The following is a 24,040-nucleotide window of genomic DNA, read 5'->3' as shown; positions in this document are numbered from 1 at the left end:
ACGATCTATAAATAAGTTTTTATTTACTGTTTCCACTAGAATGTGTAAATGTAAATTTGCATATTTCCCTTATACCTATTAATGTTTCTCTTTCTTACTCACCTCAACTATGAGCCATTTTATTAATAAAGAAGAATTTCAAACATTTATCATGCATCTACTCTTAAGTATGACACTGTTTTATTGGGATTTAATCTTCATATCAGACCTACAGTATAAGTTCTTTTTGAAAAGGTCTCCAGCCCACTGGAATATAAGCATCTAGTGATTATAGATGGGTCTATGTTGTGTCTCTTTACAATGCCAAGAGTATATATATGTTTTTTGCTACAAAAGATTAACACAGGGGCACCAGGCTGGCTCAGTCAGAAGGCATGCAGCTTGATCTCGAGGTAGTGAGTTCAAGTCCCACGTTGCGTGTAGAAATTACTTAGAGATTATAAATAAAACTTTTTAAAAGAGAGAGAGAATAAGCTTCTGGGTTTTTAGTGCTGAAAACTTTATATATAATAATCCTATTTTTCTCAATGGCAAAAACCACCCTTCTAATTGCTTGGTCCAATGACTTTTCTATCAATTCTTTCCTTTCTTACCCAGAATTTTATTACTTCTCCTCTCCACCACACTACCTTGAATTTTACAATCCCCTGGCAAGGGTGGCATTATTATCCGTACTTTAGAGACAAAGAAATGGAGTCTTCTCAAGTTCAGGTAATTTTATTTCATTTATGCACTAGGAACTTGAGAGAACAAAGACATTCTGGTTGGAGAAAACCAATAACATAATAAATAATTGAGTTAGAAAATAATAGTTACTATATAAAGAAAAAAGTGGGTCCAAGAAAAGGATATTATAAGAAGGTGTTATATATGGGTGGGATTTTCAATAAAATAAGCTGGTCAGGATAAGCCCATTGAGACAAAAACAACAGAGCAATCTTGAAAGAAATAGAGCAAGCCAAGCAGATATCTGGGGAAAATTATTCTAGGAAGAGGAAAAAGCTAGAAAGAGGCCTTAAGGGGAGAGTATGCATGTCTGGCATAATTTAGGAAGAGCAAGGAAGCTGTTACTCTGGAAGAAAGCAAGAGAGATGGTAGGTGTATCAGAGAAGTGACATGGGCCACTAAGAGCACGGTACCTGAAACAGGGTCATGGCAGTGTTTTAAACACAGAAATAACAAAATCTGAATTTTAGCTTAAAAGGACCACTCTGAGAAAAGATAGAAATGCACGCTGTTGGCAAAATGAAAATTGGTGCAGCCACTGTGGAAAACAGTATGAAGTTTCCTCAAAAAATTTAAAAAAATAGAACCACCATATGATCCAGCAGTCTCACCTCTGGGTCTTTATCTTCAAGACGTTAAATCACTCTCAAAGAAAATTGATGAATCTCAATGAAATCACTTTCAAGGGTACTGCAACATTACTTACCACAGCCAAGATATGGAACAACCTAAGTGTTCATTGACAGATGAATGGAGAAAGAAATACTGGTGTGTGGGTGTGCATGTGTGTGTGTGCATGTGTGTGTGTGTGTGTACACATATGCACACACACACACACACACAATAGAAAATTATTCAGCCATAAGGAAGGAAATCCTGCCATTTGAGACAATATGGATGGGCCTTATTAAGGGTATTATGCTGAGTGAAATAAATCACAGAGAAAAAGACAAATGCTATGTGATCTCACTTATATATAGAATGTGGAAAAAAAAGGACCACTGTAGCTGCTGTGTTGAGAATAAATGACAGGGGATGATGTAGAGGCATGAAGAAGAGTTAGGGGAATCCTGCAGGTAGGAGATGGTACATGGGACCAGGGTGGTGGCAGATAGTAGATGGTACCTGGGACCAAGGTAGTAATAGCTAAATTTGGAGAAAAAGAGACCTTTGGATACATGTAAAAGATAAAGTCAAAAGGACTTATGACTTGTATATGTAAGCATGAGAGAAGGAGGGGAGCAATGGTAGCCTAAGATTTGGGGCCTGAGCAACTAGAAAGAGGGAGGTGGCATCAGTTGATATGAGAGAAGCTTTAAATGGAATAAGTTTGGGAAGATCAGTGGTTTAGTTGTAGACATATTTACTTGGAAATTGCTATTATCTATTTAAGGAAGATGTCAAGTGGAGAGTTGAATACAGGACTGGAGTTTAGGAAGGAAGTCTAGAATGGAGATACAATGCTTTAAACTGTCTTAAATCTTTTCTTCTATGAAATTTAGTATACTTTAAGAAAGTATACTTTAAGAAAGTACACAAAAGAAAATTTTACAGTTCTATGGCAGATCACAAAGTCAACACTTACGCTACCACCACCCACCTGGAAACAAGAGCATTCCCTGAACTGCAGAGTTCTCTGTGCCCTTCTCAACAACTGCCTCCTCCCACACTCCCTCAACAGGTGACTAATATTCAAATTTTATGGGTGTTCCTTCCTTTGTCATATATATATATACACACACACATATATATACCTTATATAAAATTAATGTTAAATTTATTCAAATACAATTGACTTATTCACTCTTATACAGATGAGCATTTGGGGGATTTCAACTTTTAATTTGGGGACTTTGCGAATAATTCTACTCTGAACACTCTGGCCATGCCTCTTGGTCCACACATGTGTGAGTTTCTGCTGGGTATATATAGCTAGAAATAGAATTGCTTGATCATATGGCCAACTTATGCATTTCTTCCACTTAATACATAGTGCCAACCCATTTTCCATGGTGGTTGTACTAATTCATACTCCTATTACATCTTTGTCTCCATTTGGTGTTGTTAGTCTCTAATTTTAGTCATGTTAGTGATGTCTCCTGGATTTAATCTACATATAAAATTAATTTAATTTCCTCTAAAGATACAAAGATATATAAAGACAGCCACAGGGTGGATGAAATAATCTAAGAAATTAAAGATAAGGTGAGTTTCAAGGAATAAACCCTAGATCCTCCAACATGAAGAGATCAGGAAGAAGAAAAAGAAGAATCAGCAGTCACTCACCTTATAAGTAGCAGAACTGAATTTCAATGCAAGTCTATTCATCTTCAAAGTCCACACTGCTTCAAACATGCTGGGTTGTCTTAGAATTACACTCAAGGAAAATGCAAATAAGCTCAGGGAAGGAGATAACTTGTGTGCTTGTCACAGCAGAGTATTCTATGTAAAAATGTTTTCCATTTGCTTTTGTGTGATGAATGAAGAAAGTGGAAGATACATATTTGGAGGGCAGAAAAATATTAAAAATGTCTATGGCATGGGTCTAAAGTAATTGTGAAAGCTGATATTAGATTACTTGTGCTCTTTCATTGTAACCAAACATGTAGAAAGAAGTAAGTAGGTAAACATTGGGGAAAAAAGCGGGGGTGGACACAGAAAATTTTATTTTTTTCTTTTGATATCAGCAACAATTTTACCTATGAGATGGATCTTGCCCTCTTGAGTTTAGAGCTTCCTAAAACCAGAAAGAAAGTATGATACCTTAATTACAACCTGGTTCTGTGACTGTCTGCTATTCTTTAGGGTTCTTCTTTCCCTTCATTTTAGAGCAGAGGTTGTCAAAATTAAATCATGACCTGGGATGATTTTCACCCTCAGAGGGAAAATATGTGGAAACTTGTGGTTGCTTTAGAATTCAGAGTTATAATCACGATCTAACTTAGTTTTTCTCAGTGTTAATCAAGAAATAATTTTTCACTGAAATGTTAACAAGCATTTTGAACTAAAAAAATGCAGGAGTAAGAAAAGTTCTACAGGCTCTTTACAACGGTGTTCCAAGAATATTTCTTTCTTTCTTTTTTTTAGTACTTTTATTTATTTATTTATTTGAGAGCGAGAAAGAGAGAGAGCACCTACATGAGAGCCAGAGCCCAAGCAGGGGAGGCACAGAGGGAAGAGAAAGGGGAAGGGGGGAGGAGAGGGAAAGGGAGGAGGCAGGGAGATGTGGAGGAATTAGGGGGAAGGGGCAGGGGAGGAAGCAGACCCCCCGCTGAGCCGGAAGCCTGAGGTGGGACTCTATCCTAAAACCCTGGGATCATGACCTGAGAGGAAGGCAGACACATAACTGACTGAGCTACCCAGGTGCCCCTGAGAACATCTCATAAAACAATTTTCTTCCACCCTCATCCTGGTATCAGGTGGAAAATGGGTTGGTAAATAAAACACGAGTTATTTTCAGTGTATCATCTGTGTTCAGCTGACGAATGTCCCTGCCATTTGGCTTTCAAGGAATGTGTGCTGTTCCTGATTCTACAGTACCTGCCTAGCACACCATCACTTCTTGCAACATGGCACACACATCTTACTTATTCTTGCCTGTCTGCCAAATTTTGGTCCACAGACTGACTTTGACTTCTTCGTGTTACTGAGCATCCTAAACATAGAGTGGGCTTATTCATCTTCAAGTCCATTGTCATCAAAGAGTATTCATGCTAGCCTGAGCCTAGGCTCCTCCCAAACTACGGCCTCTTTTCCACTCACATACCTACTATGCTTTTATTGGTTCCAGTTTCTTTCTCTATAACCAGGGCTCTTTGCATCACAGAATTTTAGGATGTTGCTTAGTTTTATTTCACTACATAAGTGTGGTGTCTTACTCCCTATCCTTTCTCAAAGATGAAAGAAGGAAATTGAATTTATAAATATTTTTGAGAATTTACTACCATAGGCTTCATGGGAGAGAAAAGACAATATAAAATCTATTTCCTAGCCTGCAGGAATTTGCATTCAAGATAGGGAGAGAAAGTATAAAAAGACTGCCAGTTACATAAAAATGCAAGATTTAAATAACATTTTAAGACCACAAACCAGACACTAGAAGAACCTGTGTAATTGTGAGCAGTGATGAAATGAACAGTCAGAAAGAATTTTAAATGTAAGGGGACAAATGCAAGATTGGAGTAGACTGGGATGATCTGAAGGAGCAGAAAATACTTGTGCAGAATCTGAAGGAAAGATTAAACTGGAGAAACTGAGAGAAAGGAAGAGAGAGCTTATGTTGGAATAATTATGTGAATACTATCGGGAAGGAGCCTCAAGAATCTGAGGGGTAAAAGTAGAATAATTTGTCTAGAAGACAGATTGTCTGGTAGGTATGGGTCTTTTTAATCAGGGTATAGCTCCCACTGAGGGAGGGGGAGAGACAGACAGAGATTCAGAGACAGTGAGACCGAGAGAGAAATGAGAGATACAGTGCAAGAAATCCTCTCATACCGGGAGCGACCATAAAATAACATTTCTGCACCATCTTGACCTTTGTAACCTTGGTTCTAGATCTTTGTGCTTGTACTTCATCAGACTCCATTAACAAGGTATTCTTGATTTTCTACTTCAACCCCTCACTGACCCCTCCTGACTTCTGACATTTGCCTCAGTTCCCTGATCCCCAAATTTCTGCCCTGTCTGGATTGATTCTTCTATGCCATCCAACACAACATCGCTCCCTACATGATGAGCTTTGGGGCTGCCTCCTTGGTGATTAGTCCCATGTGGCCCCAGACATCAGAAGTCTTATGGACTTTGGTTGTCAGCCCACTGGCAACGGGCAAGCCCCTGAAGACGTTTGAGCAGGAGAAGAGAAAAGCAAAATGGACAACTGCCCTGATGGTAAAATGGGGAGCAGAAAGCAGTGGGCTGTCCATGTGGGTTAAAAGATGATAGGAGGAGACCAATTAGTTAAAGTACAATTCAATTTCACATAACAGATGTGCCCCTTGTGCTTCTAAATAAAGAGTCTGACTTCTTCCATTTAACAAAAATCTATATGTGTACCTTATTATTAGCTGTTCCTGCAACCATTAAGTAGGGCTCTCCATTTCAATGCAGCAATGCTGCTACGATGGAGAACAAAGGGAAGATCTTGTTGTTCACAATTTGTTAAAACAACCCATGTGTTAAAGAAACAAATTTCAGTCCCAATTCAAGCACAGGCCCGCTCTGTTCTGAACTGCAGCCCCTTTGTGGCTAGTGTAGCAGGCCAGGAGATTGTCCTCAAATCTCAGATCCTTTCTCCCTGAGGCAGTGGGTGGTGTGTGTGTGTGTGTGTGTGTGTGTGTCTGTGATGGGTCAATGAGGATGAATACAGGGATTGTTTACTAGGGTAACTAGCAAAGCACCATTATTATTGTCAGTGAAATTGCTACTCAAGAGACTAAAGCCACAGCTAATCAATAGAAGGATATAGAGAGCAAGAACAGGCACAGAGCAAGTGGAGACACAGTGACACATTAACAATATTCAACCCAAACTGCATTTTCCTAGAACCCGTTGAAAAATCTGCCATCACTCTCCCCCACCCTACTAAGGTGAACTGCCCCAGGTAGAGCTGTGGGAGAGGGGGGAAGGGAAGGAGGGAAGGATGGTGGACGGCAAGCAACAGATTTAATAAGGACGGAATATCTTGGGCACTATAATTCACTATATATATATATATATATATATGTCAGTATAATTAATATTTATTATATATATTATATATAATATATTATATATATCACTATAATTACTATTTTCTAATATCTATTTTCAGATATCTATGTAGCAAACCTCTGAGGTAATTTTAAATTATGCCATTTTTTTAGGGTGAGGAAAACAGAGACTCAGAGTTTGAGTGGTCCCTGCAAGCTCAAATGCTATTAAAGACAAGTTAAAGACAAATTATCCATTCATATTACATGCATTATCTGGCACTTGTCGTGAGCGAGGTTTGGTTATACATACTCAAGTGTGAGTCGTTGTGGTCGGTACTGGTGTAACCCTTACTTACAGATGAGAAGACACAAGTCTGGGTTTCTGCATGCTCAAGCCTCCGGTTCACATTGTTCTGTCCTAATTTCTATACTGAGGCATCATCCTATCATCCTACAGATCCTGGGCAGGTGGAGAGTGTGGGATGGTGAGTGGTCTAGTGTACGACGGTTCAGAGTATGGGATGTGGCAGAGGCTGACTCCCACACGGTGACCACAGGTTCTGGGCTCCCGCATGAGTTACTCAGCCTGCCCAAGCCTCGCTTCTCTCCTCTGTAATCTAAGGATAATCACCCCAGCTACTCTGCAGTGTCTTGGAGGAGTCCATGAAATAATATACATAAAGCACTTAGAACAGAATCAGGCACATTCAAGACTCCAAAATCCACGTTATTTTCATTGAGACAAGAAACCGAAAGACATAGTTTGGACAGAACGAGAATCATCCCTCCTGGTGAGTGCACACAGGCTTCAGCACACACAACACTGACATTTTTCTCATTTTAAAGTGTGTGAAGAGAAAATATGCACTGATCAACTCTCTCAGGTTTCCTTCTCCAGTCAGTCAGTAACTACCCAGACACCCGAGCAAGCCTTCCCTGTAGGAGCCGTCTTCTGAACAAAGATGTTCTTTCCCTACCACACAACTTATCAAACCACTTAAAAATCAAACCCTTGCTAGTGTCTTGTGAGACCACCAATTTTCTCTACAACCTTGTTCGAGGTCAAGTACAGATTTCTTTTCCTGGGATTCTCAACCTCGTGCACCCTCCAATTCCCTTCTCAAAGCAACATCCTCAGCTTCCTCCAACATCCTCCAGCCTGCTCTAGGCTTCACACACTCTCCAGGGAGAATCTGGCACCTACTGCTCTCTCCCCAGTACACCTGGCTGCGGCCCGGCCAGATTCTCAAGTACCTGCGAGTGTGGAGACCAGAACAGGCCCTGTTCTAATGCTGATGGGTTGCTATTGGCAGAGCAGGCAGAAAGGGCAGGACAGATTACCTGGCACAATTGTCAGTAGTGACACTGAGCTGGTCCCCACTGATGAACCAGAAGAGCAGATGGCACTGCTTGGTGATGGTCATCAGAGAGCTGACATTTATGAGCAAAACCCAAGGGAGTGAGTTGAGAACATTGCTGGGCTTTGTAAATAACAGCCAAATTCAGTGATCAGAGAGTTTCCAGCATGCTTGTAAGCACTGCAGAAGACTGCCCTCCCTTAGTGTACATATACTCATGACACCACCACATTGCAAAGACACACACACACACATACACACACAATAGTCACCCCATCAGTAGCCTAACCTCCAATTAAGAGAAGATTTTATGCTGGTTTACAAGACACAGTGTGATTCAATGGGAAAATCCACCATCCAGGAATTCAGGAGGCTTCTGGTACCAGAAGCTTCTGGTACCAGAGCTGTAATCGAGTGGCTAAGCCCCCTATGGGAGTATCCTCTAACTTCTTGAGCCACAGTGCACAGCGTTTTCAAAATACCATGTGTACATCTATCTCTTTGCACCTACCACGTTGCAGGACGGTTCTCTGTCCACATATCCCTTTCACTCCACTAGACCGGGTGGGGGTAGTCACTCTTGGTAATAGTTTTGGGCCTTTCATAGGTCTAGACACACAGATATACACAGATACACACACCCCCTCCTCTATTCTTATTAAATAAAAGGACAGAGAAGGTTGTATCCCATTTGTGACCTGGAGTTTCTTTCAGTTACTCTGTAATATACACACATAGAGAAAACATTCTCTCTAAAACAGATCAGCACCCAAGAGATTTCAAAAATCCATCTGATTTACTGATATATTTATCCCATTTATTTTCCTCATTAACAGAATCCTAGTTTTTAATAATTTCTTACTACCGAGTTACTTGATTTTGCCAAGCCGAGGGACTTGTTATCACTTCCCCATGTGGACAAGGCCCCCAGGGGCCTCAGAAAGAACGAGAACATGAGATGTCCTTGGTGCCTATATCTTGTTGGGTCAGAACATCCCATGCCTCTCCCACTGCACCTAATCAGGGTAACATTCTCTGTAGTTTCTATACAAAATTAAAATTTGTCATGTACTTTGGTATCTATGATTTTGTCTGGTGTCTGAAATACATCTAAGAAGATTCAGCTGAAGTCAGAACTCAGGTTTATTGTACCATCTCCTCAAGAAATACAATGAAAACTCTCCGTGTGGGAAAATGAAAATAGTGTGAGCACTGAACTGATAGATGTGTGGGAGCCTCGGGCTCATCATTTCATATCTCGGTGTCTCTGGGCCCATTACTTTTTTCTGCGGGCTCAGTTTTCTCATGTATGAAGTGCAGACACTAACGTCTACCTCCCAAGATCAAGGTGAGGCATAAATGGGGTCGGGTGCATGCAACAGATCATTGGCCATTGGGGCTCCAAAGGAAAGCAGCATATGGTAGTCAGGGATCAATACAAGTGTATTCATCTCCAGGCCCTTTTTCTGATAAAGACATAGGGTGGTACTAAGTCTTTTTTAATCAGTTTAAAATCTATAGACTGCATATATCTTGAAATTATATTATATTATATTTTATATCATATATCATATCATATAATAAAAGATATAATCTTGGAAATGTTGTTCGTCAACATCTTTTACTTGAATTACACTTTCTTTTTTTTTTTAAGATTTTATTCACTTATTTGACAGACAGAGATCACAAGTAGGCAGAGAAGCAGGCAGAGACAGGGGTAAGCAGGCTCCCTGCTGAGCAGAGAGCCCAATGCGGGGCTCGATCCCAGAACCCTGGAATCATGACCTGAGCTGAAGGCAGAGGCCTTAACCCACTGAGCCACCCAGGCACCCCCTGAACTACACTTTCAATCATCATTTGGGCAGTGGCTCCCAATTTACTTTTCTATTGAGCCTTACTTGGACCTCTTGGCCGATTCTTGCTGACAGGACTGTGGTGAGTGACGATGTGCAGTATGATGAGGGTGTTGATGATTAAGGGTGAGAGCAGACGGCCACTGAGTCTTGAAATCTTTCCATTTTCCCCTTGTTTATTTTTTATTTTGCCTTTGCAATTTAGAGGGTTCAAATAACACATGGTCATGATGTGGCAATTATTCAGCTTTGTCAGATCCAAAGTTCTGCTAATGAGGTAAAACACAGAGCCTTAGGGACAGGGATGATGCACTTGGTTGTTTGCCTTGATTTAATTCATCAGATAAAGGCTCGATTTTCGACCTGCTTATACCCACTCATTGTGACTGAAGGAATTGGTTTTGTGCTGCTTTCTGTTTACCTCAGAAAATACTGTTATTGCTCTCATTTTATAAAATCTGGCTTCACAAAACTCAATGTATAAAAGAGACAAATTGCAAGAGAGTGTGGGGCAGAGCAGGACTGCCTATTTTACAAAGGAGTTTCCTCTGAATAAAAAAATTCACAATGGATGCATTCTAATGAATTCTGAGTCCTCTAAACCTTTTCATGCTTTCAGCTTATTTGCTTCATTTTGTCGTACTTTTTACAGTTTTCTGAGATAGTTTGAAAGTATGACTCAGGGGAGATTGTTCCAAATGCCCCCAAAGATACCAAGTTATCAAGATCCCTCCAGGATTGTGACAGCCCTCACATGGTCTTTCCTCTTCGTGTGCCCTGTTCCTGTTAAATTCTTTCCCTCTCCATCCCCTGCTCTCTCTGTACTCTTCCTTCTCAACTTCAAGAAATCCTGTTCATTCCTTAATACACAAGGCAAGTATCGTCTCTGCTGAGACATCTTCTTAGCTTTTGCATCCGGATTTAGCCACCCTTTACCCTGAGCTTCCTCAGTTCTTATGTCAGAGGCCTAAAATAAACTTATCAGTTTGTAGTATACAATATATTCCCCGCTGCGAGATGGGGAGGTCCTGGAGGGCAGGGTCACGGCTGGAACAGCAGTGAGGAACAACACCTTCTCCCAACTGTTTCAAACATACCCCACCTTTGACAAGATTTCACCAAGCTAATCCCCAAATATGTCCCAGGGAGCAGAGACGTCCATGTCAGTCTCCTCTGATACTCGAATACATTCTCTACTTTTCTCATGAAATCTGATGGAAAACAATTTCAAGTTCAAAAACGTGAGTTCCTTTCCTATTTCTTATTTCCTTCTGCATCCTCTTGGACAAAAATCAATACTTCTGTGCCTCAGATGTCTTGTCTGAACAGAGGGAATAGATGACCCGCTTGCCTCAAATTATTTTATCCTCAATTCAGATCGTAAAACAGAGTTAAGAAGAATGTACCTTGGAAAGTAAGATCTTATTATGATTGGATAAGATCTGCTGAATGACTTGAGTCTGAGCTGGAAGAACCGGATGAGAATGCAGGGGAAGAAAGCAGACACTAGCCATGCTCTGTCATGGAGGAAAAGCCTTTATGTTTCAAACTACAGAGACAGAGAAAGATTCGTGCTTAAAACAGCTACTAGGGGGGCACCCGAGTGGCTCAGTGGGTTAAAGCCTCTGCCTTCGGCTCAGGTCATGATCTTAGGGTCCTGGGATCGAGCCCCGCATCAGGCTCTCTGCTCAGAGAGGAGCCTGCTTCCCCAACCCCACCTACCACCCTGTCTGCCTCTCTGCCTACTTATGATCTCTGACAAATATATAAATAAAATAAAAAAAAAAACAAAAACAGCTACTAGGATTGTTTAGACTCCATTAAACTCTTCAACCATAGCTGTGAGATTTTATTTTATTTTTCTCTGTTTTGAGGAGGGGAAGAGATGGTAGGCAACGGAACAAAGAGATGGAGGCTAGAACGTGCCTGATTCAAATTCTTTGGGTGATTGATCCAATTTTTATTTACAGTATCCTGGGTAAAAACCTGGATATAGAGTAAAAACAGGGGTCAAGGGGGTCAGGAGGGCTGTGTTGTAGATGTGACTCTGCCACAGCTCCGGCCGGAATTTGGCAAGTCCCTTTAGCTTCCGGGGCCTGGGTTCCTCCATCTTTCAAATAAGGTGGGGGCTCCTTCTTGCTGCTGTTTTCTCAGTACTTATAACACTCTTGGATAATATTAGGTATACATCTCAATTATATAAATATAAATATGTTTTCATTTATAGATAATATAAATATTATGTTTGTGTACTTGTATGTAAAGATGAAAAAGGTATAGATACATAAATGGGGGTGTTAGTCAAGAGAGTAGAAATCTCTTTTATTTTATTTTTTTTAAGATTTTATTTATTTGCCAGAGAGAGAGAGAGAGAGAGTACACCAAGCAGGCCGAGAGGCAGGCAGAGGCAGCGAGAGAAGCAGGCTCCCTGACGAGCAAGGAGCCCGATGTGGGACTCGATCCCAGAATCCTGGGATCCTGACCTGAGCCGAAGGCAGCGGCTTAACCAACTGAGCCACCCAGGCGTCCCTAGAAATCTCTTTTAGATATAACATTCAAGTAGAGAACTCATTATGAACAGGCCTATTTTCTCCTTCCTTCCTTCCTTCCTTCTGAGAGAGAGAGCTAACATATGGGGGGTGGGGAAGGAGCAGACGGAGAGAGAGGATCCCAAGCAAGCTTACGCTCAGCATACAGCCCCACATGGGGCTCCATCTTATGACCCTGAGATCATAACCTGAGCTGAAACTGAGAGTCAGATGCTTAACCAACCAAGCCACCCAGGCACCCTATTTTCTTCTTGATAGTAAGTGGTAGAACTCTTTGTTCTACTTTCCAGGGTGTCAAATAGAATGTAGAAGAGTCAGGTAAAACAGCACAGAAATCTTATTATTACCTCTGTGACCAAGGACAAGGGGTCACCCTGGGATTCAGTTTTTTGACAACAAGCTGTTTAGATTGTGAAGACTGGAGATTATCATGAAAACCATGTGTCCGTATCTGCCACAGGAATGTTCACTTCCTTCTTGCTTCCTTTCAGTGGGAACTAGCACAGGGCCCATGCATACTACCTGCTCAATAACTTCTTGATTGGTGGTTTGAGATTTCTCAAACACAGTACAGTTATTTACCCATACATTTTAAATCTTGTGGGAATTTCTGTTTCAGTGAAGTTGCAAATCCTTCCAAAATTTCCTACTCACCAAAGGATGTCTTAGTAAAATATGGACAGGGAGGAAAAAACAAAAAACAAAACAAAAAAAACAACAACCTAATTTCACAGTAAGCACAGAAAATCTCCAGGATTCTGTTCCTTTAAAAATTATGGTTCCAGTAAATTGAGTTTCTCATTCATGTTCAAGGCAGACTCAGAATGACTCAGAATTAGAAACAGATGATCGCTTGATACATCTTCTTTAGATTCTTCAGAACAGCAAATTTCTCCTTGAAATCCCCCTCATACAACCCACCTTAATAGGTTTGTACAATTCTTTCATATAAACCATTGAAATTGTGGGAAGAAAAGTAAATTGGGGGTCTGGTGATCAGAAATTCAGCAATAGAAAAAGTGGCTTTTTTATTAAAAAAAAATTTTTTTAGGTCATTTGAAAGCAAACGTTTAAACTTTCAAAAGAGGTTAATGGTGAGAATCAGTGCTTGAATATTTATATACTGTTAACACCAAATGAATCACAGGGACAAAGCCCAAGAGGAAGGTGTGACTCCATCACTCTGATTCCCAACGTTTAGCCACAAACACGGCATTTTTTAGACCTGGAATTGTCCTATGAGTTCTATTCTCTCTGAAGTAACAGCACAGCAGAACTATTCACCCTCTTTTCTGTTTAACCGTCTCCAAGGTGAGCTGGCTATTCCTGTGTTAATCACACTGAAAAAGTTTTGTTCAACTATTTAATGTATACAGTGCAGGTTGCTACCCAGCATTTTGTTGTGTCAAAAATTTCTACCAACATTTCATGATGTCAAAAATGCCTGGTTATGGGGAAGGTGACAATGACTAGTTAGTACAAACAGTATATGGAGAAAGTCAAAACAGTAGACATAATATCACCTCCAGGATAAGTATTTTGCTGAAGGATGCTGTATCCTACATCTGTCTCCACAGTTCATTACGATGGAATATATGATTAAAAACCAGTCACACTATTCCCACATCCCCAAAACTCCTGGTGAAACAGGAAAATACCCAGCCAGCAAGCAAAAGTAATCCACAGGCACAATGTGGGATCTTTTCAGCATCTCTCTGACCTCACAGACTGTTGGCATTTCTGTTGATTGGTCTGATTAGAGCTGTTTCTCTCCTGTTTTATTCTCACATTATTCTTCCTCCTTGTGTCTGACCAACTACATTCTTTCAAAAGAGAGTTTTATTTTCATGGAGTATTTTCTCTTTATCCTTCCTCCTTCTGTCCCTCCCTCTCTAATCCTCATCTATTTTGATTCTTCCCCTTCAAACCATTACATTAAAAAAAAGAAGAAGAAGAAAAGAAAAGCTTTTAGAAAACTCCTCATTCCTACCCAGCTGCAAAGTTTTTTACTTCACATTTCCTTCTTAGAAGAGATGACTTATTTTTCTCACTTAGACCAAGCATTTAGTGATTGACCAAATCCAGATTCACCTATTTCTTTTCTTCTTATAGTAATGCCTTATGTTTTTTTTTTTTTTTGGTGGGAGGTGATGTGAGGGTGTGCAATTTTATGTCTCTTCTTATTTTTCTAACCTCTTTACCTTCATTGTCTTCTAGTGTCTCCCTCTTTATTCTCCTTTCTTTACTGATCAACTTTTGTTTACCACCTGTAGACTCACCACCAAAGTTATCAGCTTTTTTTTGGTTGGGGGTATTTCTTATGCCAAGAATGTTGACCTCAATTTTGAATCTTTTTGTCAAGCACAAAACTATGGAAGAAATATACACACACACATACACACACACACACACACACACACACACACACACACACACACACTTAGATATATGTATATATTTTTGTCCATGTTAACTCTAATATTTCTTATGTTTTCCGGCATCCCCACAGATGTATCCCCTCATGGGGATCTATTTGAATGTATACAGAAATTTATATTTACCTTTTTATTTTCTAGTGATAACCATAGCCCCAAGATATTCACCATTTGATCAGCCTCAAACACTGCTACTTATTTATTGTTTGAATTTGTTATACTTGGCCTTTAGAGCTCCTCAAGAAACCTGACCACTGACAACTTGTGTTGTTGTTGTTTTTAATGTAGCAAGACAAATTTACCAGTCCTTACCTCCATTAACATCCCATATCCCTTTAAGCACGTAGCTTTCTCTTCTAAACCTGTTAACCACAAAATTTGGTTTGATTACCTGCACAGGTCCCACAAAGAATACCATTCCTTCAACCCCTGTCACTTTCAAAAACCAACTTTCCTCATGGCTTTCAAAGACCACACCATACTATGTCAGAGACAAGAAAAGGGGACAGGAAGCTCCTAATCAAAGAAACAAATACAACATTCAGCATTGATAATCCTGCCTGTGTGTCTGTGTTTGTGTTTGTGTATTTCATTGACTATAAGTAGCACCTCTTTCTTGTATTTTTGAGAACAGGAGCATATTTTTCTGAAACCATGGCTATTTCATAAATATCATGTTATTAACTTAAAAAAGGACATATAAATTAAGATCAAATATCACCCAGCAGAAAATCAAAGGGAAAAAAAAAGAGATCTTTTTTAAAGTTCTATACATTATCACTGGCTGTCTTTCCATTCTCCTGACTCGTCTACATCTTTCAACAGTCCTTATTACTTTTAAACATCTTGTTAGATACTTGTATTTAATTGCTACAGTTAGTTAGCCCCTAACGGCATTATTATTATCACTATCATCATTATTCACTCTATAGAATTGCCTCTCCAGAGCTCCCTCCGTCCCCAGCATTTGGTATTAAAACTTACCGCTTTTACCAACTCCCCCAGCTCCCAGCATTACCACCTTGTACTCTCTGGACCCGCCTGATGCGCGGCTGGGGGAGCAGCTGGCTTCGTTTTCTACCTCCATCTTACCCGAGAGACGGGAGGAGAAAAAAGAAAGAAAAAGTCGCCCGTGTCAGGTGCTTGCTCAGATATTAAGCAACTCTAAAACTGTGTCAAAAGAAAGGTTTAGTACGAGGTAAGAACCATCAGCGTCGGGCTGGCTGCTGGTCCTCTGCTGGAGCGGGTCTCATAGCAACCACTTCAATTGCTTCCAATAAAAATCTGCCTTTGCATCCCCCCTCCCTTCTTATCCTTCACTCTCACGTCTCCCACGATTTCTCTCATTCTCTGTCTCTGTCTGCAGTCTTTTCCTACTCCCCTTTCCCTCCTCCGTTTCTTTCTTCATTCCCCTTCCTCACTCTGTCTCTCCTTTCTCTCTCCTGCCCCCTGCACGGTCACAGTTGTTAGAAGCACGCATTTGGCTACTTTCCAGGCTGAGCTGCTTGAATGGAGTGAATCTGAGACTTAGAAGATGCTAGGTCTCACAGGCTGACTTCTGCAGCTACAGCCTAAAAGACACTATTTTCTTTTAATCAGAGTCAATTAATTAAGAAAGATGTCTGTTGCTTATCTCCTTGCTTCCATCTTCTTGCATGGTTTTCATTCTGGGAAAAGAGATGTTACCAATTGAGAAGAAAAAAGCCCCAGTAACTCAGGGCTCTTAAGGACGGGTCCTTAGTGTTGTTGAAATAATAGCTGGCTGGAAGAAATTGCTTCAGCTCACTTGACAGCTGCAGTTCTAACATAAGGAGGTATTTGAATTAGGTCATTGTCATGTTTGGACATGGATCATCCTTGTTTACACTAGTTTATTAAGGATAATCTAAAACACAAGGATTCTGCCAAGCATGAAAGAGATACTTAATAAATATTTTTGCTGAAAATTATGGCAGTATTAAAGATCCTAGAAGATTCTTTTTCAAATGTCCAAACTCCTACCTCTTATTTGAATTCTTTCAAATTCTGCTCTTCTCTACTTTGTTTTTCTTTGGGAAATTTCTGAATTATAGAGGTCTTAGAATGCTTTCAGTAATCACTAATTGTCATAGTCAGACCCTATCTTTCAAACAAATGATGATGATGTTCTGTGTGTTTATTGTCTATTTTATGACTGTGAAATTATATCATGATTAGATGCAGTCACGTGTTTGGTATACACAGGCTTACCTTTAGATATTAAGCTTTTCTAGGAAAGGAACTATATTTAATTAGTTCCTTATGACTCCATAGTGTATGACCAAGCATTGGGCACAGAGGAGATGCTCAACATATTTTTGTTGGTAATTGGAGAGGTAACAAATAGTCATAGCCAGGAACAGAGGCTCTGGATCCCGATTGCTTGTGTTCAAATCTGGCCTCAGCCACTTAATAGCTATGTGACCTTGGGTAAATTACTTCACCTCTCTGTGCCTCAGTTTCTTCATCTATAAAATGGTTTATTAAAACCCTGCTCTATTAACTCATTAAATGAGTTGAATGTTTGCATAGTGCTTTAAATGGTGCCTCGTAAATTGTAAGCACTATATAATTGTATGATATTATGATTATGATTATTATTTTGAGTTAATGGTGCTCCCAGCCTACTGTTTAGAAGCACTCACCAGAAGAGAAAATCATCTCTACAAGTGTTTATTGGCCATCTACATACCTTCTTTGTTGCTAAAGTATCTTTTCAAAATAGATGAATCAAGATGTTTGTTTCTTCATTACTGACTTTTGATAGCTCTCTATATATTCCACATAAGCGTTTTATCAGATATATGTTCTGCAAATATTTCCTCCCAGTCTGTGGCTCTTCTACAGTGTCTTTCAAAGGACAAGAGTTTTAAATTTTGATGGAGCCCAATTTGTGTTTTCCTTCCGAGCTTTAAAAATGAATCTGCCTCCTGGACACTCCCATCAGACACCCTGCTTGTATCACTCTTATCATCAACAAGGTCAATATCGTTCTGGGTCTCTGCAGGGAGCATATCACCCTCCAAGTTCTAGCTTTTAGTCCAGTCTCTTCTCATGTTTGACCTCTGTGCCTGAAGAGTCCTATGACTTGTCCTCCCTAAGGACAGTCTCCCTTTCCTTTCCCCTTTAACACTACTCAATTCATTCTGTACACTGTCAGGGAAGTCTACTGAAAATGTCAACCTGACCGACCCTATTGTACACATATTCATGATTAAATGCCTAAATAATACAATCTAATAGCCTAGAATGGCACGTAGGGACACAAAGCATTTATATCAGTCTTGCATCATCACACTCTATAGAACAGAATCAGGCAAAGTGGGCTACTTGCTCTTCTTCCAACAAAACTGTCATTTCTATAATTGGATCTAATAAAGAACTATAGTTGTAGCATAATTATCCTTTAACTGATTCATTAAAACTTTATTCCTCAATGAAAAGAGATATGTAAACAGCAACATTTTGCTTCAAGGTCTTTCTGGGTTTTGTTTCTACTTCTGGTGCACAATTCTTGTGACCTTGAGTAAATCTCTTGTCCCTCTGGCTATCTGTTCCACCATCTGTTACTCTGTTTTCCATGTCAGCCATTCTGATTTGGTGGTAAAATACAGGAATTGTCATGCCAGCTGTGTCCTTGGTGTTCTTTTTCTTTTTTTTTTTTTTTACAATTATTTTAATATTGGTTAAGAGGAAAGAGCCCATGGAAATGTCTTTTAACAGTAAATAAGATGAGTGGCTTGTCAAATATCAGTGGGCATTGTGAGAGGGTAATTTTGTGAGTTAGCCTTCTCCTCAACGTTTAATGCATCTGTCCATACTCCTCAAATGGAAGTCAGCAAGATTTTTCCCTATTTACATAGAAGATGAAAAACATGAAGGGCAGGGGAACTTTCCTAGTCATAAAGCTTTCTTTGTCAACCTCCTTTTTGAAATTCTAAGGTCCTCCACTCTAGCCCCTTCTCTTAAGTTACTAAGGGCCACAAAACTCTTGACTGATATTTGAATTTGGAATCATTCTTTTTTTTTTAATTTTTTTTTAAAGATTTTATTTATTTATTTGACAGAGAGAGAGAGAGATCACAAGTAGGCAGAGAGGCAGGCAGAGAGATAGGAGGAAGCAGGCTCCCCGCTGAGCAGAGAGCCCGATGCGGGGCTCGATCCCAGGACCCTGGGATCACGACTCGAGCCGAAGGCAGAGGCTTTAACCCACTGAGCCACCCAGGCGCCCCGAATTTTGAATCATTCTAATGCTAATGATTTTCAGTTTTAGTTAGTGAATTTTGTGAATTTGCATGCTTGGTTCCTTAAGCAGTGCACCCCAAAATCTAAGAGGGTGTGTGTGCACCCATGTGCAGGTGTATTTGCATATCAGAGATGAGGGTGAAGAGGGAGGGAAAGAGAGAAAGAGAAAGGGAAGGGGGGAAGGGAGAGAGGACGGTATCTTCCAGGTGTATACATGACAATTGAAATGCAATAGTTAAGTAACTAAAGTCATTACATGGCAGATTACTAAACTCAGAAAAATCAATAAGTGACTGAAGTTTATATCTGCTTTCTCTAACTTACCCTGGCACTTGCCATCCTTTCTGAATGTCACATGATTCCCTTTGAGTTCTTAAGTCCATCCGATGAAGACCCAGGTACTCCATGTTATTTCAGAACCACTCAGCTCCCTGAACAAGATCCAAGTAAATGCCAGCTTACTTCTGTCAGCTGCTACTCACCTTTCTAGTCCTTAGGGGATAAGCAATTTCTTCAAAAGGAATACATTAACCTATTTCCATGGGTATCTTTCTAAAGTCCTTTAGCAACAGTTCAAGTACCCAGTCCCTGTGGAAGCCATCTTACTTTACTCTAGGGGAATGTTAGGCACATCCAGAATGCTTCTCTTACTTATCTAGTCACTTACAGGCAGACCTCCTGACATCTTTGTCGGTATAAGCCACCCTTCCCTTTATTAGAGTATTTACAATATTTCTTACAATGATTTATTCTCATTCCACTTCACTCTACTCAAAAGTGGTGACCCTGTCACCATATTCACCTTTATCTCTCCAGAATTTAGCATGGTTCCTGGTGTGTACTACATGATGAAGCCATTTTTATTTAATGAGGGAATTAATTGTACTAAGTGGTTGACTGTCTGTTGTACTATTAATTAAATTAAGCTTTCAAAGTATATTACTTACTATTTGTGTCTTCATGAAAAGATAAATCATGGAGGGAAGAAACAGTTAACAACTTAGTTGATAACCTCTGGGTAAATTCATGTTTGACATGCATGTTCTTACCATGAAATGTAAGACTGATGTAAACCAGAAGAGAGCACAAAAGCTCAGGGCAAACAAACAAAACTAGAAAAGAGCTAATTTTGCAAATGGGAGGCAGAGGTCCATCTGCACAGCACAGACTTCTGTATCACATGGACCTCCTCATGATAATACTCAGTAAAATTCACATTAGGTGCTAATAATTCTTGTGGAATGACTCAACTTTTTTTTCCCTGAAGGATTCTTAAGGTTGAAATATCTGAAAATAGGGCTCTTATACATGGTCTAAATAACCTGCATTCATTCATTTATTCATTCTAACATGGATTCATTCTTTAAATATGGATTAACTTACTTATTCTCAAAATCACTCATTGAACTCTGTTTGGGTTTTTTAGAAAATAAAGGAAAACACAATAAAGTCCCTGAGTTCGAAGTGATTATGTCCACATGTGGGAGAAAGACACCTGTACACCAGTTTCTGGAATAAGCCAGTATGTGCCAAGGAAAATGAACAGAGGAGTGAGCAGAGTGATAGCAAAATGGGGAAAGGAGAGACTGATTTAAATAAAAAGACAAAGTGAGGTGTCAAGGAAGGGGGAGTATCTTGGACTAGATTTAAAACAGGACTTCAAATAGAAGATATGACAAAAACAGGGTAGTTAAAGATTAGAGAAGATGAATTGCAAATTAATACTACACGGTTGATGCATAAGAACATAGGAACACAGTCCAAAGTTTGGATGGTAGGTGAATCACTACAGGCTATAAATTGTAGCATACAGAGTTTGGGTTTCTTTTCTTCTCTTTTCTTTCTTTTTTAACCTTTATCTTTAAACAAAGCATGGTGCCCAACTTTGAATGGTAAATAATACAAGCTTCTGATTAGAAGAAAATCAAGGTCTTGCTCAAGTTACTTTCCTTTAACTAAGTTTTTGTAACTTTTTCAAATTCCAATGATTTGAAACTAAGCTCGATTTCTGTATATTTATTATTGCTGTAGTCATTCATTTCACTTAGCATTCCATGATTTGCTGCACTATAATCTATTTGAGAAATGAGCCCCTTACATTTTTTTTTAATATTTCCCATGATTCTGGGCCCAGGTCACTGACATATCAAAAAAGATCAATTAAAAAAAAGTTAAGACTTTTTTGACCAATAAACTTCATAGTAAAATCTGATGCGGTAACTACAGATTGCAACTTTTACTATTCAGTCATCAAAACTGACTTTTACCTTGTAAAAGCAAAATATTAGGGATGAGCCTATTCAAACACATGGACAAGATAATGGAGTGAATATTTAAACCACAGAAAAACAAAAAATTTTATATACTAATAAATTTCAGAGAGATATCCAAATTTTCTATATGTATCTTATTGACCAGAGATTTCAGTTATCTTTTACTTTCATATGTCTATGGTACAAATATAGTATGATAACTCTGAGGTTATGTGAGATAACATAATGTTCAAGAAATATTTTTTAATCAGTATAATTTTGATACATTCTACTTGTTATGATTTTATGTTATAATAGATGCAAATCAATTAGTTATCAGCTTGAATTGTTGAATATCCAGAATATATTGTGTTCAAATTCTGGATAAATAAAGGGCTACTAAAACTACATTAATGTACAAAATAGTGCTATATCAAAAAATGGTGCTATATCAGACCGAATAGATAATAAAATTTTTTAATATTATACTTGGATAATTTATATTCTGTTATAAATACCACCACACGGCTTTGTTATTAACATTAAGATGGTAGATTTCTGGCATTTAAAAATTGAGATATTATTATGATTCTACTGAGAGTTAGTTGTGAAACTGTCTCAGTTTCCCCTGAGAGCAAAGAAATTAGAATTGGAGAGGTGCCTCGAATATATTTAGGATCACCTTCCATCTGGGGAAGAGATCTCACACTCACTGATTACTGACCAATTCTTTGAATAATGAGTACAAGAGAGTTTAAATACCTTACAAAAAATCCCATTATGACCACCTCTGATAGTGGAAAAAAAGATTTTGGAATAAGAGAGGCCTCATTATTGATCTAACTTCTTCCACCAACTTAGCAACAGTGTGAAAATGGACAAATCTTCTCACCTCTCAGAACTTTAGTTTCTCCTCTGCAAAACAAAAACCCAAAATATTTGGTATTTGTGAAGTTCAAATGAGATGACATAAATTCAGTGCCTGGGAATGCTCATTTATGGTGTAAAAATCAGAATATTAGGAATTTCATTCATTTATCAAACGCCATCCAAAAAAAAAGAGAAATGGTCTGTGGGTCTGAGTCATTTCAGTCCTATGCAAGTGAGTACTGAGTTGAAGCAAGGACAGATCAGTGGGAGAGGTGCACAATGTGCCAAATCATGGAGGAAACAGAATTTAATGCTTGAGACCATTGCTCTGTCTAATGTATGCTATGTAGAAGGGTGTGTATGTGTACGAAGGTAGCAGAAGAGAAGTCTAAGAAACAGTTTGGAAGTAAACTGATGCCCCCCCCCTTTTTTCCAATTCTGAGAAGTTTGGACTTAACCAGCAGGTGATATGAAACCAGGGATAATGTTTAAGCAGAGATGTGATATGAATGAGTGTGTGATTTACAAAATTTGCAAAGCTTTCTCTAAAGGTAGTGTGTAGAATGGATTATAATGAAAATAAGCTAGAGACCAAAAAAATGGCTTGGGTGGGTCTCTCAGTCATTCAGCAGAGAGTAGAAAATAATTTGAACTAGATGGAGCAGGCTCACAGCTGAGAAACTGGGAAAGGGGAATGTGATCCACAGCACATTACTAGAGGAAACTTGGCAGATATTAATGCTCCATGGGCCTGTGGGAATAAGAACCCAGACAGGAACCAAAACTGGCTGACGTGTTTTGCTTAGATCACTGGTTACAACCAGTATCACTGCTTGAATGGAGAAAATTAACAAGTCAAGAAACAACAGGTTCTGGCGAGGATGTGGAGAAAGGGGAACCCTCCTACACTGTTTGTGGGAATGCAAGCTGGAGCAGCCACTCTGGAAAACAGTATGGAGGTTCCTCAGAAAGCTGAAAATAGAGCTACCCTATGACACAACAATTGCACTACTGAGTATTTACCCTAAAAGATACAAATGCAGTGATCCAAAAGGGCATGTGCACCTGAATGTTTATAACAGCAATGTCCGCAATAGCCAAACTATGGAGATAGCCTAGATATCCATCAACATATGAATGGATAAAGAAGATGTGGGGTGTGTGTGTGTGTGTGTGTGTGTGTGTGTGTGTGTGTAATATTACACAGCCATCAAAAAAATGAAATCTTGCCATTTGCAATGATGTGGATGGAACTAAAGGGTATTATCCTAAGTGAAATAAGTCAATCAGAGAAAGACAGTTATCATATGATCTCACTGATGTGAGGGACTTGAGAAACAAGACAGAGGATCATAGGGAAAGGGAGAGAAAAATGAAACAAGACAAAACCAGAGAGGCAGACAAACCATAAGAGACTCTTAATCTCAAAAAACAAACTGAGGGTTGCTGGAGTGGAGGGGGGTGGGAGGGATGGGGTGGCTGGGTGATGGACATTGGTGAGGGTAAGTGCTATGGTGAGTGCTGTGAATTGTGTAAGACTGATGAATCACAGACCTGTACCCCTGAAACAAATAATACATTATATGTTAATTAAAAAAAAAAACCAGTATCACTGCTTGAGATAAAGAATTGAGAAAGAGTAGCAGGGATGAAGTCAAGAAGGGAGCTATGAATAATGAGTCAAATTTCTATTGCATTAAGTTTAAGGTACTTTTGGAATATCTGGTTAGATATATAAGGAGAACAGTTTCAAAAGATAAGTTTGGAGTTCAGAGGAAAGGCAGAAGCTTAGAGATATGGATTACAGATTAGGAAATCTTCAGTTTATTAGTGGGAAATGAAAACAGCAAGGGATGAGATTCTCTATGGAGAATCCTCTTGCTAGAAAGAGGAGAGAATAAAGGGTATCTTTAAGAATGGACTATAATCAACCAAGATAATATGTGCTGAGTTTTCTGTGCAAGGTACTTGGATAAGAAATTTTTCATCATTTCTTTATTGAATCTGCACAATAATACTATGAGATGTAGATCCATATTGCCAA

The 24,040-nt window shown here is 39.2% G+C and overlaps 1 protein-coding gene across 1 annotated transcript in view; it reads right to left on the bottom strand.

Moving 5' to 3' along the window:
• RIT2 (Ras like without CAAX 2) overlaps positions 1-15,698 on the bottom strand; it is a gene marked incomplete at both ends in the record, with an annotated part of 376,588 nt that extends 360,890 nt beyond the window's left edge. Inside the window, one exon of the mRNA XM_080821830.1 lies at positions 15,596-15,698. Coding sequence (XP_080677956.1) covers positions 15,596-15,698 — 103 coding nt within the window. The remainder of the gene's footprint in view (positions 1-15,595) is intronic.
• Positions 15,699-24,040: the final 8,342 nt, after the last annotated feature.

The sequence above is a fragment of the Martes martes genome (assembly GCF_963455335.1).
Source record: "Martes martes genome assembly, chromosome: 13".
NCBI lineage: Eukaryota > Metazoa > Chordata > Mammalia > Carnivora > Mustelidae > Martes > Martes martes.
This window is presented reverse-complemented; position numbering and strand designations above follow the sequence as displayed.